Here is an 18,452-nt window from a genome sequence, read left to right on the forward strand (position 1 = left end):
CCCACAACTAGAGAACTGAATCATAGCCCTACTCAAAAATCTTCAGCAATCTGGAGAAGTAAATATATATTAAGGACAAAAGGGTAACTAGGGAGAGAATAGGGCCCCTCAAAGATCAGCAAGCAGCCTTTGTGTGGAGCCACAGAAAATGAGGGAGATACTAAATGAATATTTTGCATCAGTATTTACTGTGGAAAAAGATAGGGAAGGTGTAGACTGCAGGGAAATAAATGGTGACATCTGCAAAATGTCCAGATTACAGAGGAGGAAGTGCTGGATGTCTTGAAGCGGTTAAAGGTGGATAAATCCCCAGGACCTGATCAGGTGTATCCGAGAACTCTGTGGGAAGCTAGAGGAGTGATTGCTGGGCCTCTTGCTGAGATATTTGTATCATCGATAGTCACAGGTGAGGTGCCGGAAGACTGGAGGTTGGATAACATGGTGCCACTGTTTAAGAAGGGCAGTAAAGACAAGCCAGGGAACTATAGACCGGTGAGCCTGATCTCGGTGGTGGGCAAGTTGTTGGAGGGAATCCTGAGGGACAGGATGTAGATGTATTTGGAAAGGCAAGGACTGATTCGGGATAGTCAACATGGCTTTGTGCGTGGGAAATCATGTCTCACAAACTTGATTGAGTTTTTTGAAGCAGTAACAAAGAAGATTGATGAGGGCAGAACAGTAGATGTGATCTATATGGACTTCAGAACAGCGTTCAACAAGGTTCCCCATGGGAGACTGATGAGCAAGGTTAGATCTCAAGGAATACAGGGAGAACTAGCCATTTGGATACAGAACTGGCTCAAAGGTAGAAGACAGAGGGTGGTGATGGAGGGTTGTTTTTCAGACTGGAGGCCTGTGACCAGTGGAGTGCCGCAAGGATCGGTGCTGGGCCTTCTACTTTTTGTCATTTACGTAAATGATTTGGATGCGAGCATAAGAGGTACAGTTAGTAAGTTTGCAGATGACACCAAAATTGGAGGTATAGTGGACAGCGAAGAGGGTTACCTCAGATTACAACAGGATCTGGACCAGATGGGCCAATGGGCTAAGAAGTGGCAGATGGAGTTTAATTCAGATAAATGCAAGGTGCTGCATTTTGGGAAAGCAAATCTTAGCAGGACCTATACACTTAATGCTACCAAAGATGGCGGCGACCCAGTAGGCCTGAATCTGCAGTGCTCTGCCTAAGACTCGGGCAAAGTGGGGCACTCGCCTTCACTTCACCTTTTAAATGATTCAGGATAGCTTTTGCCTAGCATACTTAGTCATTTCACATCAATCTTTAGCAGTTTGATGGTTTTTAAAAAATGACTAAGGGCAAAAACTCCCGCAGCTCGCAACAGGCAGGGATACCTCCCCCACCCCCTCCCACAGTAGCAGGGATGTCCACGGCAGAAGCATGACCAAGAGATCGAAAAACTCGAGCAGCGCATCGGAGGGGCGAAGCAACAGGCCACAGCCTCAGACACTGCTCCCGAGTCATCGTGGGTCGGGTCTGGGCTCTGGATTGGCAAGTCCAAATCCTGGAGGAGCATATCAACAACGTCAAGAATCGAGGTCATCGGAAAAATATTCGGTTGCTGGGCCTTCCCGAACGGGAAGAGGAAAGCCACCTTGTGGATTTCTTGGAGCAATGGCTCCCACAATTATTGAAGTTGGAGTCGGAGCTGGGCTGGGTGTGGGTAGAGCGGGCCCACCGGGTTGCTGTGTGCAGGCCCGTGTCAGACAAGCGCCCCTGGCCGGTTCTAGTCCGACTTCAGTGTTATAAAGAAAAACAAATGCTCCTAGAGGCCTCCAAAGTCCTGGGAAGGATCCCCAGGCCATGATATACAAGGGCTCCAAGATAATGCTATTTCAGGACTTCTCTCCAGTTGTGGTCTGTAAGAGGAGAGCATTTGATGAGGCAAAGAAGCACCTGAGAGACTTAAATACTCAATACTCCATGCGATATCCGGCAACGCTACGCTTCAGTCATGGAGGATCGTATATAACTTTGGATCACCGGAGAAAGTAAAAGAATTCTTGGACTTTTTCAAATAGACTGCAGGACTTGAAACGTATGGATAACGACTTTATTTTGCCACCCCTTTGTTTACCCTTCTTTCTTTCTCCATCTTTCTTTTATTCATCTTTCCCTGGGGAGGCTTGTTCTTTACTCTTTCTTTGGTCTCCTTTTTATAGCTCCTGCAGCTTATCTGATTTGTGGGGGAGGTTTTTCTAGAGCAGAGTTTTCTTTTTTTTCTCCTTATTTAGTTGCATAATACTTGCTGAGATTGTAATTTTGTATTTTTTTGTATTTCTATTTTGTATTGCTTTTATTAAACATACCCAGGTGTTGGTGTGGGGGGGAGGGGGTGTGGTGAGGGGTGGGTCACTCACTTTTAACTCCTGTTTTATAAGTCACTTGAATTTATTCATTCCATGTTGTAATGCCTGGCCGAGGGCAGGGCCCTAGCTGGGAGGGGTCATGGTGGGTTTACTGATAGGTAGTTATGCCCCCTGGGAGCAAGGGGGAAAGTCTCCTTTCAAATATATTTTCCATTTTTTTATTTAGGAGCAGTTCTTAATTATGTTGATTTAAAAGTTTTGAAGAGTTTTTTTTATTTGTGAATGTTCTATGGTCTTTATTCAATGTCTTTTGGGTAGGGTTCTTCCTCCTGGGGGCGCTCGGGCTTGCCTGAACAATCATGGCTAGCCATTCGCTTAGGTGGTGCACCTGGAATGTCAAGGGAGCCATTCGCCAATCAAAAGGAAAAAAGATATTATCAAGTCGTAAAAAAGAAAGGGTTGATGTAGCTCTCTTACAGGAGACGCATCTACTTGATAAAGAGCATTCAAAGCTACAACAGGGTGGGTTTGGTCAGGCGTTCTTTTCATCTTTCATCTCAAAAAGTAGGGGAGTAGCCATTCTTATCAGAAGAATCTTCCTTTCCAAATGTTAAGCCAGATAAAAGATGAGTCTGAATGGTATATATTGATCAAAGCCCTAACACACAGAGAGGAATATGGAACTTTGAAATTTTATTGTCCCCCAGCACACCCTTTTAAATTTGTAACGGAAGCATTCTCTCAGTTGTTGGCTTTTGGGGCCTGCGATACAATTATAGGAGGAGATTTTAACTGTATTATTGACCCAGAGATGGATAGTAGACCTAGGAGCACTACGGATATATCTCTGAGATCTAGACAATTGGCAGATCTGAACAAGGAGCTAGGACTCATAGATGTGTGGAGGTGTTTTCATCCCCAGGGTAGAGACTTTACTTTCTACTGTAACCTATACAAGTATCATACCAGAGTTGATATGTTTTTTGCTTCCTCGACCCTATTGAATTCAATACTGTCCTGTAAAATAGATAATATAACTATTTCTGATCATGCCGCAGTATATATGGAAGTTCAGACTACTGGATGATGGGATGGGCCCCTGATATTGGCGTATGGATTCTTTCTTATTGAAGGCTAGCAAATTTATAAAGTATTTTTTGCAGGAATTCAAAATCTCCTGGGATATTAACTCAGGTACGGCTAGTAACCCTTCGATGATGTGGGAGACCACGAAGGCATATGCTCGAGGCTTGGTCATCTCCTATTCTATGCCCCGGAAAAGACAAAAGGGAGAGCAACAACGCCTGCTTGAGACTCACTTGAAGGCAGCTGAAATTGTGTTTGTTGATAGGTCCTCCATTAGTAAGCTACAAAGGATCACAGCCCTTAGGGCAGCCTTGAATACCGCACTTACCCAAACAGAAAAGAGGCGAACATTATTCACAAAGCAGAGATTATTTGAATATGGCGACAAGCCTGGCAGATATCTAGCGTACCTTGCCAAAAAGCAAAAGGCTCCCAAGCCATTACATCCATTAGAGAAAGTGCTGGTACCCTGACTTGTGATCGTAAAAAGATCAATGCAGCCTTTAGAAAGTTCTATTCTGAATTGTATAAGTCACAGGACTGTGAGGATAGAACTGAGAAGATGGAGTCCTTCTTTAAAAATTTGGCCCTTCCAGGCTTAATCTCGGACCAGTTGTTGATCTTTAAAGCCCCCTTGACAACCCAGGAAGTACAGGACGCGGTTAGGCAGCTTCAGAGTGGCAAAGTGTCTGGATCAGACGAGTCAGACAAAGAATTTATAGGGCAACTGGCTGGGCCACTCAAAAATATGTACAATTACTCTCTCAGTCAGGGCTGCCTCCTGCCTTTGTTCAGAGAAGCAAATATTTCTCTCATCCTTAAGAAGGGAAAGGCCCCAGAAGATTGCTCTTCATATAGACTCCTATCCTTGTTAAATGTGGATTTTAAAGTTCTTTCAAAAATATCAGCATTAAGATTGGAGAGGGTTTTACCATTCATTATAAAAGAGGACCAGATGGATTTTATAAAGGGTCGCATGTCAACTAATAACATTAGAAGGTCTTGAATATAATACAAGCCTGTCATCAGGGAACAATACCGGGTTCAGGTGACTCCCTAGATGCAGAGAAGGTGTTTGATTAGGTTGAATGGCCATATCTTTTTTATACGTTGGGAAGGTTCGGTGTTGGAGAGGTCTTTACTAAATGGGTTTCAGTATTATCTAACTAACCCAAAGCAGCGGTGATCACCAATGGTTTAAGTTCGAATAGCTTTAGCATTGGCAGGGGCTGTCGTCAGGGATGTCCTCTTTCACCATTACTATTTGCACTAGTAATTGAACCACGAGCGGAAGCTATATGAACTGACCCTAATATAACGGCTGCGAGGGTTGGATCGGGCAAGCACAAAATTACTCTTTGTGCGGATGATGTCCTCCTTTTCTTAAGTAATCCTTTGACATCTGTGCCTTGTCTAATTTAAGTAGTCAATTTATTCGGTATTTTCTCAGGTAACAAAATCAATTTTATGAAATTGGATGCCATACTGGTGGGAGGCCTTGCCAGTATACCTAATTTACCGGATAGATCTTGCTTTCCCTTTCAGTGGTCACGAGAAGGTTTTCTGTACTTAGGTATTTTTATCACTCCAGTATTTGGTCAGCTGTATAAAGCCAATTACGTACACTTATTAGAGAAAATAAGGCAGGACCTTCAATGCTGGGGAGATCTCCCAATATCCTGGCTAGGCAGAGTAGCCTTAGTTAAGATGAATATTCTACCTCGGTCTTTTATATCCTATGAGAATGCTCCCCTTGATGCTGCCAAGACAGGTGTTGTGTAAGCTTTACGGCTGGCTTGGCTCCTTTGTTTGGAATGATAGGTGGCCCCTTATCAAATTAGAAAAGCTGCAGCTCCCAAAAGCAAGGAGAGGACTGGACTTTCCAGATTTCAGGAGGTACCAATTGAGCTCCTTATTATCTTAAGTAGCTGATTGGTTCTCTTGTGACCCACAATCAATCTGGTTAGATATTGAGACCTCCCAAGCAAAATGTCCCCTCATCAATCTATTATTCATGGACAAGATGAGAGCTATTATGGATTATTGTAAAATTCCTGGAGGACAATGTGACAAGATGAGGGTAATCTGCAAAAAAACCTCCCCTTATATCCCTATAATGGGAGCACTGGGATTTCAGCCAGGGTTGACAGATGCTACATTTAAAACTTGGGAGTCCAGAGGCATCTCCTACTTGGGAGATATATTTGGTGGGGAAGTTATGACGTCGTTTAAGCAGCTGCACCAGAAGTTTGGACTGCCTAACAAGGACCTCTTTTTGTATTTTTAAATATGAGACTTTATCCAAAACAAGATCACACTGATAGTTAATCCTTACAAATCAGATAGGGAAAGGAGACTGCTATGGCTGATGATCTCGAAGGACATGGAACGACTATATAAAACCTGGAATCAAGAATTCGTGTTGGAAATCTCTTTAGAAATGTGGGAGGACCTCTGGGAAAATGCCAGAAAGATCTCTATCTGTAACAGAACTCAGGCTACTTAATTAAAGATACTTCACAGGGCTCACATTGCACCTGAACGACTCGCAAAATTCAAGGCAAGAGCATCCCCAGTGTGCCCTAAATGTAAAATAGATGTTGGTGCTCTCACGCGTTGTGTATGGACATGCCATAAGATCTCGTAGGTATTGGGATAGAGGAGCGAATGCCTTGACAGAGATTTTGGTACGGAGATTAGACTGGATCCAATGTCTCTACTTTGGGGCTCTCCAAATTTTCTCTCCCTGGATGTATACGGGAAGAAATTATTTTCTATCCTCTCCTTTTGTGCGAGGAAAAATATTTTAGTGAATTGGATGTCCAAGGGCCTCCCAGGACTTTCAAACTGGCATAGGGTCATCATGGAATATACCCCCTTGACCTCCTCTCGAATATGGTGCACCAAAAAACGGAATCATTTTATAAAACATGGCAACCCTTTTTGAACTATATCGACACAGCTATTTCAGGCATATTGTCCAGGGCTTTTGCTTAACTGTGGTAATGGTTCTGGCCGGTTCAGGGGCCTCTGGGAGGAGGAATACTGTATAAATACGGGTTCTATTATGACTTGATGTAAATGTATTTTGAGCATGTAGCTAATTATTTAATTACTTTGTTGTTCATTGTTAGTCATGTTTGATATCCTATTTTATGTTTTGATTGTTTGTAGAATAGATTATTAGTTGGGGTTTTCCCTTTATTTATTTATTTATTTAATTTTATATTGTAAAGTGGAATACTCTTGTATTATATTTGTAATTTTGTCAAAATTACTTCAGTTTTTTTTTGGAAAAAAAGAAAATGTTTAATGCGGTAATTTAGTTCTGGTTATCTGTCTTCATCTTTTTCTCTGTAGTGGTGTTAATTTTGCTTTCTAATGCATTTATTTTCCATGCCATCTGGGAAAGAGATGAGCACAAATCCACACCTTATGCATTTCTGTTCGCCTTCAGGCAGAAGTGAGCAATGTTTCTATTTCGAGTTTTACTAATACTTAGAAATACAGTACATTTCTATGTAAAATGAAAGCACAATAAATTGAGTGCTTCAAATGCAACTTTTGGTCATGACATACTTATAAATTTAAAATAATACATGTGAATAAGGAATAAGGAAGATGCATGTGACCTCTTTACCTTTCAAACTCCAGCATATCATTTTTTGCCTCTGTGTACAGATTTAGTTTTTCTCAAGTTTTAATTGTTATGTGCTTTTAAACACTGTCAAAATTGTCAAATTAGGAAAACAAAAGCACACCTGGAACATTTTCTTAAGGAGCAAAATTATAAGGAGAGTGTATAATTTTAAAAAAAAGGTGACTGGGACAGTGGAATATTTAAACATTTGACAGACTTTGAGTTAAAGTGGATTATGACAAGTTAATTTTGATAGCAATGTAATTGTTCTACCACTGTGTGGAGCTATATAAGTTCAACAGCTATTGTATTCTAACTGGAGCCGAGAGTACTTTTAAATGTAACAACTGCACACTATGGTTTCTGTTGCAGAAATTTAATGAGAAAATGTTGGAAACATTAAGTAGGTCTGGCATCACAATTTTAATGGGGTATGTTCTGTTGAAAGGTCACTGAATGAAATATTATTTCTGTTATTCTCCACTGATACTGCCTGACTTGCTGGGTATTTTTGCTATTTATTTCCTGTATTCACAGTATTTTGCTTTTCTGTTTAGGTTACACAGATGGCATGTACAAAGAAGTCTCAGTAATCCACAGTGCAAATGTAAAGCCATATTTGAAATGCTTCTTAAAAATGTTGGTAGTGATTTTATTTTGATATTCATTTTCCACAGTGCAGTATGGGTTCCTGAAAGAAATTGAGATTTTAATGTTCTTGCCAGTTGATCATCTGCAGTGATAGCAATGGGGAGTCAGAGTTAGTGATAGTATTCAGGCCCAGCAGTTTTAGAGGTGACAGTTTAAGTAGTGTTATGGTGGAAGAGAGGTCAAAGTGAAAACTGCATGATATGTGAGGACGATTGCTCATTTGGGATGTGGCAGTTGCTAAATCTCCTCTGCAGGAAGTGAGTGCTATATCGCGATTCCATTTAGAAGGGCAACCACTTCCTCTCAAAGCTGTTCAGTGAGGCCAGTTCTTGAAAAGCTGCTCAGTACTGGAGAGATAATTGTCAGAACAAGGATGTTGGTTTAGGATGTCGGTGCCATTAGTTGGATCTGAATTTTTTTGTTGAATATAATTCTAGGCTTTTCCATATTCTCTATTTTTTCTTGTCAAGCTGCTGCTTAGGATCTTTGGTTTATTTCTTTGCTGTCTCACCTCTAATTTTGTCCTTCAATTTGATTTCATCTTCCTACCAGTCCTAACTTGGATTTGAGAAGGATGGAAAGATAGTTAATGTAACACCTTGATTCAAGAAAAGAGGGAGACAGAAATCAGAAGCTTATAAGCCACTAATCATAACATCTTCAGAGGGAAATTGCTAGAATACATTATTAGGGAAGTTATAGTGGATTGCTAGATTTCCTAGAGTGTGGAAACAGGCCCTTCGGCCCAACCAGTCCACACCAACCCTCTGAAGAGGAACCCACCCAGATCCATTTCCCTCTGACTAATGTACCTAACAATATGGGCAATTTAACATGGCGAATTCACCTGACCTGCTCATCTTTGGACTATGGGAGGAAACTGGAGCACCCGGAGGAAACCCACGCAGACGCGGTGAAAGTGTGCAAACTCCACACAGTCACCTGAGGCTGGAATCGAACCTGGGACCCTGGTGCTGTGCGGCAGCAGTGCTAACCACTAGAAAAATCGTAATGTGATCAGGCAGAATCAGTGTTGCTTTATGAAAAGAAAACTCAAACTAATCTATTCAAGTTGTGAGGAAGTGACAAACAAAGTTGATAAAAGGGAACTTGGATATAATGTACTTGGATTTCCAGAATGCATTTGATAAGATGCCGTGTGAAAGGTTACTCCACAAGATTAAGCATATAGTGGTTGTGGTGGAGTGGTGGGGAGAAACACATGAGCATGGATAAAGGATCGGTCAGTTAACAGAAAAGCAAAGTAGTAGTGATAAATACGTACATTTTTGTTTGGCAAGTTGCAACTAGTAGAGTGCCACAGGGCTTCTGCCCGAAACATCGATTCTTCTGCTCCTCGGATGCTGCCTGACCTGCTGTGCTGTTCCAGTGCCACACTTTTCGACTCTGATCTCCAGCATCAGTAGTCTTCATTTTCTCCTCGCCACACAGATCTATCCTGTTTACAATCTATATCAATGACTTGGATGGAAGAGCAAATGTATGTAATTAAATTTGTTGAAGAAAACAAATGACATGAAAAAGTAAGTTGGCAAGATGAGGCGGAGTGACTTTGAAGCAAAATAGAGAGCTTAGGTGAGTGGGCAGAATTTGGTAGATGTACTATAATGTGGTAAAATGTGAACTTGTCCACTTTTGCAGAAAAAAAGAGAAAAGCAATATACTATTAAAATTGGAGAAAGATTGCAGAAATTGGTGACACAGGAAGATCTGGGTGTTCTAGTACATGAATCACGTAATATCAGTATCCAGATGATTGGGAAGGCAAATGGAATGTTGATGTTTATTGCAAGGGGAATAGAATAAGAATAGTTAAGTTTTGTTGGAGCTACACAGATTTTGTTGTGACTACATCTGGAATGCTGTGTACTGTTTTGGTTTCCTTGTATGAAAAAGGATCTAATTACCATTAAACTATTGGATATTGATACAGAATTAGTCCATTTGGCCTATTGAGACAGCTCTGACATCCGGTCATGGCTGATATGTGTCTCAACCCTATTCTCTGGCCTTCTCCCTGTAACCCTGATCCCTTGCCAATTGGGAAGCGGTCTATCCCTGTCTTAAATTAATGACTTGGCCTCCGCAACCCTCTGCAGCAATGAGTTCCATAGATCTATCATTGCTCTGGCTGAAGAAATTCCTCCTCATCTCAGTTCTAAAGGGTAGTAGTCCCTTCACTTTTGAGGCTGTGCCTCATCTCTCCTACTTGTGGAAACATTTTCTCTACATCAACTCTATCTTGGCCTCTCAATATTCTGTAAGATTCCGCCCCCCCCCACAACTTCCAAATTCCATTGAGTACAAACCCAGAGTCCTCGCCAGATGCACCCCAACTGGGGACGAGGCCACATTGGATTTGGTACTTCGTAATGAACCTGATCAGATGTTAGATTTGGAGGTAGGTGAGCACTTTGGTGATAGTGACCACAATTTGGTTAGATTTACTTTAGTGATAGAAAGGGATAGTTATATATAGCAGCGTAAGAGTTATAGCTGGGGGAAAGGCAATTATGATGCGATTAGGCAAGATTTAGGATGCATAGGATGGGGAAAGAAACTGCAGGTGATGGCACGATTGAAATGTGGAGCTTATTCAAGGACCAGCTATTGTGTGCCCTTGATAAATATGTACCGGTCAGGCAGAGAAGAAGTTGTTGATCGCGGGAGCTGTGGTTTACAAAGGAAGTTGAATCTCTTCTTAAGAGGAAGAAGAATGCTTACGTTAGGATGAGATGTGATGGCTCAGTTTGGGCGCTTGAGAGTTACAAGCTCACCAGGAAAGACCTGAAGAAAGAGCTAAGAAGAGCCAGAAGGGGTCATGAGAAGTCATTGGCGGATAGGATCAAGGAAAACCCTAAGGCTTTCTATAGCTATATCAGGAATGAAAGAATGACATAGTCGTGGTAAGTTGTGTGTTGAGTGAAAGTGAATACTTTTCATCAGTATTCACACGAGAAAAAGACAATGTGGTCAAGGAGAGTACTCAGATACAGGCTACTAGACTGGATGGGATTGAGGTTGATAAGGAAGGAGGTGTTAGCAATTCTGCGAAGTGTAAAAATAGATAAGTCCTCTGGACTTGATGGGATTTATCGTAGGGCTCTCTGGGAAGCCAGATGGGAGATTGCCGAGCCTTTGGCTTTGATCTTTATGTTGTCATTGTCTAAAGGAATAGTGCCAGAAGACTGGAGGATAGGAAGGGCAAGATGCGTCAACAGTGGATGACGAGAGAAATTGTACGACTTGCCAAGAGGAAAAGGGAAGCGTACATAATATCTAGGCAGCTAAGAACCGATCGGACCCTGGAGGAATATCAGAAGAGTAGGGCAAATCTTAAACAAGGAATCAAGTGGGCTAAAAGGGGTCAAGCAGAATTAAGGAAAATCCCAAAGCATTTTATTCTGATATAAGAAGCAAGCGGGTAACTAGAGAAAGGGTTGGTCCACTAAAAGATAATGAAGGAAGGCTGTGTGCTGAACCTGAGAGAATGGGTGAGATTCTGAATGATTACTTTGCATCAGTGTTCACTGAGGAGAGGAATGTGATGAATCTTGAGATTAGAGATAGAAGTTTTGGTTAGTCTGGATCATGTTGGCATAAGTAGGGAAGATGTGTTGGGTATGCTAGAGGTTATTAAGGTGGACAAATCCCCACGACCGGATGGAATCTATCCCAGGTTGCTGAGGGAGGCGAGAGAGAAAATAGCTGGAGCCCTGACAGATATCTTTGTGGCATCCTTAAATACAGGTGAGGTGCCGGAGGACTGGAAGGTTGCTCATGTTGTCCCCCTGTACAAGAAGGGTAGTAGGGATATTCCGGGTAACTACAGACCAGTGAGCCTGACGTTGGTGGTAGGGAAGTTGCTGGAGAGGGTACTGAGAGATAGAATCTATTTATATTTAGAAAAGAATGAGCTTATCAGTGATGGGCAACATGATTTTGTGCGGGGGAGATCGTGCCTTACCAACTTAATAGAGTTCTTCGAAGTGACCAACTTGTTAGATGAAGGAAGGGCTGTTGTTGTCATATATATGGACTTTAGTAAGGCGTTGGATAAGGTTCCCCATGGTAGACTAATGGAGAAAGTGAAGTCACATGATGAGCAGGGTGTTCTAGCTCGCTGGATAAAGAACTGGTTGAGCAACAGGAGACAGAGTAGTAGTAGTTGAAGGGAGTTTCTTGAAATGGAGAAAGGTGACCAGTGGTGTTCCACAGGGGTCAGTTTTGGGGCCACTGTTGTTTGTAATATACATAAATGATCTAGAAGAGGGCAATGTTGGTACGATCAGCAAGTTTGCAGATGACACAAAGATTGGTAGAGTAGCAGAAAGCATAAGGGACTGTCAGAGAATACAGGAGGGTATAGATATACTGGAGAGTTGGGTAGAAAAGTGGCAGATGGCTTTCAATCCAGACAGGCGTGAGGTGATGCATTTAGGCAAGTCTAATTCGAGATCGAATTATACAATGAAGGGAAGAGCCTTGGGAAAAGTTGATGGGCAGAGAGATCTGGGAGTGCAGGTCAATTGTATCCTGAAGGTTGCTGCACAGGTGGATAGAGTGGTCAAGAAGGCATACAGTATGCTTGCCTTCATTGGACGGGGTATTGAGTGTAAGAGCTGGCAAGTCATGTTAAAATTGTACGAGACATTGATTCGGTCGCATTTGAAATACTGTGTACAGTTCTGGTCGCCACATTACCTAAAGGATGTGGATGCTTTGGAGAGGGTGCAGAGAAGGTTTACGAGGATGTTGCCTGGTATGGAAGGTGCTAGCTCTGAAGAGAGGTTGAGTATGTTAGGTTTATTTTCACTAGAAAAAAGGAGATTGAGGGGGGACCTGATTGAGGTACAAAATCATGAAGGGTATCGACAGGGTGGATAGAGACAAGCTTTTTCCCAGGATGAAAGATTCAATAATGAGAGGTCATGCTTTCAAGGTGAGAGGTGGAAAGTTTAAAGGGGATACACGTGGCAAGTACTTCACACAGAGGGTGGTGGGTGTTTGGAATGTGTTGCCAGCAGAGGTAGTAGAGGCAGGCACGGTAGATTCATTTAAGATGCGTCTGGACAGATGCATGAGAAGGTGGGGAGCAGAGGGATGCAAATGCTTAGGAATTGACCGACAGGTTTAGACAGTACATTTAGATTGGATCAGGCTTGGAGGGCCAAAGGGTCTGTTCCTGGGCTGTAAATTTTCTTTGTTCTTTATTCAAATATTGTTCCCTTGCTCAAGAAGAGGGGTAGAGACAACCCTGGAAATTATAGACCTGTGAACCTTCCTTCAGTTGTAGGTAAAGTGTTGGAAAGGGTCAAAAGAGAGAGGATTTATAATCATCTAGAGATGAATAAATTGATTAGGGATAGTCAACATGGTTTTGTGAAAGGTAGGTCGTGCCTCACAAATCTTATTGAGTTCTTTGAGAAGGTGAACAAAGAGGCGGATGGGGGAAAAGCAGTTGATGTAGTCTATGTGGTTTACAGTAAGGCATTTGATAAGGTTCCCCACGGCAGGCTATCGCACAAAATACAGAGGCATAGGATTGAGGGTGATTTAGCGGTTTGGATCAGTAATTGGCTGGCTGAAAGAAGACCGAGGGTGTTGATTGATGGGAAATATTCATTCTAGAGTTCAGTTACTAGTGGGGTACTGCAAGGATCTGTTTTGGGTCCACTGTTGTTTGTCATTTATATAAATGACCTGGATGAGGGCATAGAAGGATGGGTTAGTAAATTTGCGGATGACACTGAGGTCGGCAGAGCTGTGGATAGTGACGAAGGATGTTGTAGGCTACAGAGAGACATAGATAAGCTGCAGAGCTGGGCTGAGGGGTGGCAAATGGAGTTTAATGCAGAAAAGTGAGAGGTGATACACTTTGGAAGGAGTAACAGGAATGCAGATTACTGGGCTAATGGTAAGATCTTTGGTAGATGAGCAGAGAGATCTCCGTGTCTATGTACATAGATCCTTGAAAATTGCCACCAGTTTGGAACCATGAGATCATGCTGCAACTGTACAAAACTCTAGTTCAGCCACATTTGGAGTATTGCGTACAGTTCTGGTCACCGCATTATAGGAAGGATGTGAAAGCTTTGGAGGTGGTTCAGAGGAGATTGACTAGGATGTTGCCTGGTATGGAGGGAAGGTCTTATGAGGAAAGGCTGAGGGACTTGAGGCTGTTTTCATTAGAGAGAAGACGGTTGAGAGGTGACTTAATTGAGAGATATAAGATAATCAGAGGATTAGATAGGTTGGACAGTGAGAGCCTTTTTCCTTGGATGGCGATGGCTCGCACGAGGGGAAATAGCTTTAAATTGAGGGGTTATAGATTTCGGGCAGATGTCAGAGGTTGGTTTATTTACTCAGAGGAGTAAGAGGTATCGAACGCACTGTCTGCAACAGTAGTAGACTTGCCAACTTAAAGGACATTTAAATGGTCATTGAATAAGCATATGGACAAAAATGGAATAGTGTAGGTTAGATGGGCTTCAGATTGGTTCCACAGGTTGGCACAACATTGAGGGCGGAAGGGCCTGTACTGTGCTGTTATGTTTATATGACAGGCCTTAAACTCTGGGATCATTCTTATAAATCTCCTCTGGACCCCTCCAACACCAGCACACCCTTCATTCAATAGAGGGCCCAAAACTGCTCACAATATTCCAAATGCAGTCTGATCAAAGTCAGCAGTAATTTCTGCTTTGGTGTTCTTGTCGTCTTGAAATGAATGCTATCATTGCATTTGCCGCCTTAACTGCGAATTGAACCTCAATGTTAACCTTCAGAGAACCTGAACTAGGACTCCTAAGTCCCTTTGTGCTTCAGATTTCTGAAGCCTTTCCCCATTTAGAAAATAGCCAATGCCTCTATTTTTCCTACCAGAGTTCATAACCTCACATTTTCCCACATTGTATTCTATTTGTCACTTTGCCCACTATCCTAGCCTGTCTGAGTCCTTCTGGAGCCTCCCTACTTCCTCAATGCTACCTACTTCTCCACAGATCTTCACGTCATCTTCAAACTAAGCAACAATATACTCAGTTCCTTCATCCAGATCTTCACTTAGAATATGAGTAGTTGTGGTCCCAATTTTTGCAGAACTGCACTAGTCACTGCCATTTTGAAAAAGAACCCTTTATCCCTACACTTTCCTTCTGCCAGTCAGCCGATACTCTACCTATGCCAGTTCCTTGCTGCTTTGGGGTCTTATCTTAATTGTGATAGAACAATTCCGAGAAGGTTGAGTTGACTCATTCCTGGGATGAAGTGCTTCTCTTCCAAAGAAACGTTGAACAGATTGTGCCTGAGAAGTGTGCTCTGTCAGAAGATTGTTAGCACATGGAATTCGATTCCCCAGAAGGAAGTAGTCAATGCAGTGTTGAATACATTTATGGCAGACAAGGGAGTTGAGAGTTATGGTGGAAAGAGGAATTGAGACCATGACTGGGTCAACCACGATCTTATTGAATGATGGAGCAGACTTGAAGAGCTGAACAGCCAAATCCTGCACTGAAGTCCTTCCTTTGTAACATGAGGTAGTATTAAGCTATGCTTGTAGTGCCACCTAGAGGTGAAATGCAATTGAAATGGTGCAAGTTAATACTGCATGTAGTTAAACGTTTAGGATATTAGGTGTTACTTTAGAAAAAATACTGCACACTTTTTTTTTTAAAAAAAAGCCTTTTTATAAGCACACTTCTTCCCTTGAGCTGAATGGTGTCACTTTAAAGCTGAGGCTCAAGAACTGACAGCAGAGAGTTATATTGTTATCTGTGATCTAGATTTGGTCAAGGAAAGCAGTACTCTGTGCATGCTTCACGTTTTGCTAGCTTTGCTGTGTTTAAAAATAAAGTCTTGAACAATGGATAGTTGTTTGTTCTCTAAATGTGCACTTTATTGTAAGTGAAGGTATATTTAATGTGGTTCAGCACAACTTTTGTTCAAATGAATGACCCTAAGATTGGGTTTAGTTTTATTAGAGGTTATATATATTTTTTGATTTTCATTCCAAATTAATGTAGCCAGTGCTGCTAATTTAAACCAAATGGTTGGGTTTGTTTCATTTTAGGGCATCTCAACTGCTTTGACCTAGATCTACAGATAATCATACAAACAAAAGCATACAATTTTCTTCAGCAAACTGTGCAGGTTACAGGAATTTTATTTTTCTCTCCCACTGCAGGAAATCGGAATTTTTTTGATGAGCTTTTAAATAATCAGGAAATTCCAGCAAGTGGGATTGATACTGTAGAGAAGACCAGTGTTGCTATGACAACTGCAGGCAGACATCCAGACAAGTCCAGGTAAAAGAAAGACTTAAATGCACGTACGCAGCAGTACTTTTTTCCCTTAATAGGAATTAACTGAAAATGCACCCTTTAGCTGCAAAGCTGTTGCTGTTGTCTGACTTGAAGCTTTTCTAACACTATAGATGTGATATTCAAGCACATAGTCATAGTGGACTCAACTGTATTTTTTTTCAAAATCAGAGACAGGCAACTACATCACAAGGCCATTCTGATATCCTGTTTCTATGGTTACCGTAACAGCATTTATCAGTTCCTTATGAGAAGAGGCAAAGCAAATCTGTATGCACATGGCAAGGTTCCAGCATTTCAATTGAAAAAGCACTTTGAACTGCTGCCAAGTTTATAAGAAGCATAGCTGTCAGGACTGCTTAATGCTGGCAGTTTGTATTTGGCAAGCTTTCACCTCCCATGATTCTTCACTTGGCTATTTTCCATGTACTTAGCGGAAGCTAAAAATTAACCCATGAAGGTGATGGCATAAAGTGAGATTTCAAATTTGTAGTCTCAAATATGGTTTAGAATATAGATAAACAGACATTTAAAAAAAAATAAAATTTGAGTAACCTTTACTTCACTTTCAGTAATTTGAATTCTGACCTTTAACAGCTTATCCATTATTATTCAATTCCCTTGCAAAAGAAACTGTTCTTTAAAATATTTTACTTAATAATTATACCTAATTATTTCTAGAGATATGCAGTGCTAAGTTTATCTTTTTACTGGAATCATTTGAAATTTTGGAATGTCAGCATTGTTTTTGTAGATTACAATGGTTTACTTTTGCTGTTGAAGTATTCTAGGTAGTATATTTGTGAAAGAGTACGCTGTAGCTGAAAGCACAATGGGTTCATTATGAAGAAATAAAGGGTTACGGCAGAAAAATGCAGAATTTTTAACCAACATGGAGATCAAGAGTGTTCACTTTTCCCCTTTGCTATTCAGCAGCTTCTAATACGAATGGTCAAAATTGTCTGTTATTCATGCAGCTGGAAGAAGTTCAGAAAAATTATGCCTGGCACGTATTGTAAAGAATGGCTAGTATGAACCCAGCTCCATTATCCGTGCTGGAGTATTTGCTCGTTTGTGCTACACAAATAAAATAACTTGTTAGGGAAAAAAAGACAAACATTGCCTTTCCCTATTCCAACATGGCAAAGTGTATGAGTAATCTTGAATTTTTTTATGGCATTAGTTAGTCAATCAACTGTATATCCATTTGAAAAGATGAAATGGTTGCTTCATGTATTACCAATGAATAAAGCAAGTAGTTTTTAATGTTTGGAATATGCACTTTTAATCAAATGAAATTTAGAAGTTAAAAGACAAACTGTGTTAGGAAGTCAGTTACTGTCATCATTGCTTTGTAATGTAATATCTTCAATAATTATAACTGCAAAATGTAAATTCTGTATTTCCAAATGCAGTGTCATACATTTTGTTTTGTTGTTGAATGGAATGACAATAATAATGCACAAAAGGAGGCCATTCGGCATATTGTACCTCTGTGGTTCTTTAAAAGACCTATTCAATTAGTTCCCCACTCTAGTTTTGTCCCCATAGCACCTTTTTATCCTCTCTGATCAAGTATTGAATTCCCTCCTGGAAATTACTATCGAATCTGCTACCATTTCAGGCAATGTATTCCAGAAAGCAGCAAATCACTTCATAAAAAGTAATTTCCTCATGTTTATGTCTTGTCTGGTGTACTCTAGTGATTGAGCCTTTTGCATGCCTCTCTTTGCACTGATTGGAAAAATGTCCAAATTTTTGGATCTTTCTATACATTTGAAGTCCCTCATTTCTACTACCATACAAGTAAATCTCTTCTGTGCATTCTCTCAGTCTTTGACTTTCTTCCTAAAGTGTGATGCTCATAAATAAGCATGATACTCTGGTTAAAGACTAGCCAGTGCTTTATAAATGTTTAGCAGAACTTCCTTGTTTCTGTATTCTATATTTCTATTAATAAACATGACACTCCACTGTGTTTTAATGGTGGTCTCAACTTAACCTGCCACCTGCAAAGATCTATGTCTCTTTCTGCAGTCCTTTGAAAGTTACACCATTTTGTTTATGTTCCTTTTACTTTTTTTCCTCACAAACCAGCAATTTACACTTGTGTTAAATTTAATCTGTCATGTGCCTCCTAATTCATCAGATTGTGTTCTTCTGAAGCCTGTTACTATGTTGTTGTTTACCCACATTTCTGAGTTTTGTGTTATGTTTAAACTTGCAAAATCATGCTGTATCACAAACATATATATTTTACTGATATGGTTATAAGCTGTCTACCAGTTAACCCAATTTTAAGATATGAAACTTGGGATTGTGGATTTTAATTTTCAACATTATTACTTATTTTTCAGTCATGTTCCTCCCTGCTTATTTATCCTTCCTTGTGGAATGTTGTGAAA

General features: G+C 40.9%; 1 protein-coding gene across 6 annotated transcripts in view; it reads left to right on the plus strand.

The window, feature by feature from the left end:
* Window positions 1-18,452, plus strand: part of kiaa0586 (KIAA0586 ortholog) — a 521,487-nt gene that overhangs the window by 92,900 nt on the left and 410,135 nt on the right. For all 6 annotated transcript variants that reach the window (XM_072568823.1, XM_072568824.1, XM_072568825.1 and 3 more), the window contains exon 9: window positions 15,912-16,032. In XM_072568823.1, coding sequence (XP_072424924.1) covers window positions 15,912-16,032 — 121 coding nt within the window. The remainder of the gene's footprint in view (window positions 1-15,911; window positions 16,033-18,452) is intronic.

This window comes from Chiloscyllium punctatum, chromosome 4 (assembly GCF_047496795.1).
Source record: "Chiloscyllium punctatum isolate Juve2018m chromosome 4, sChiPun1.3, whole genome shotgun sequence".
Taxonomy (NCBI): domain Eukaryota; kingdom Metazoa; phylum Chordata; class Chondrichthyes; order Orectolobiformes; family Hemiscylliidae; genus Chiloscyllium; species Chiloscyllium punctatum.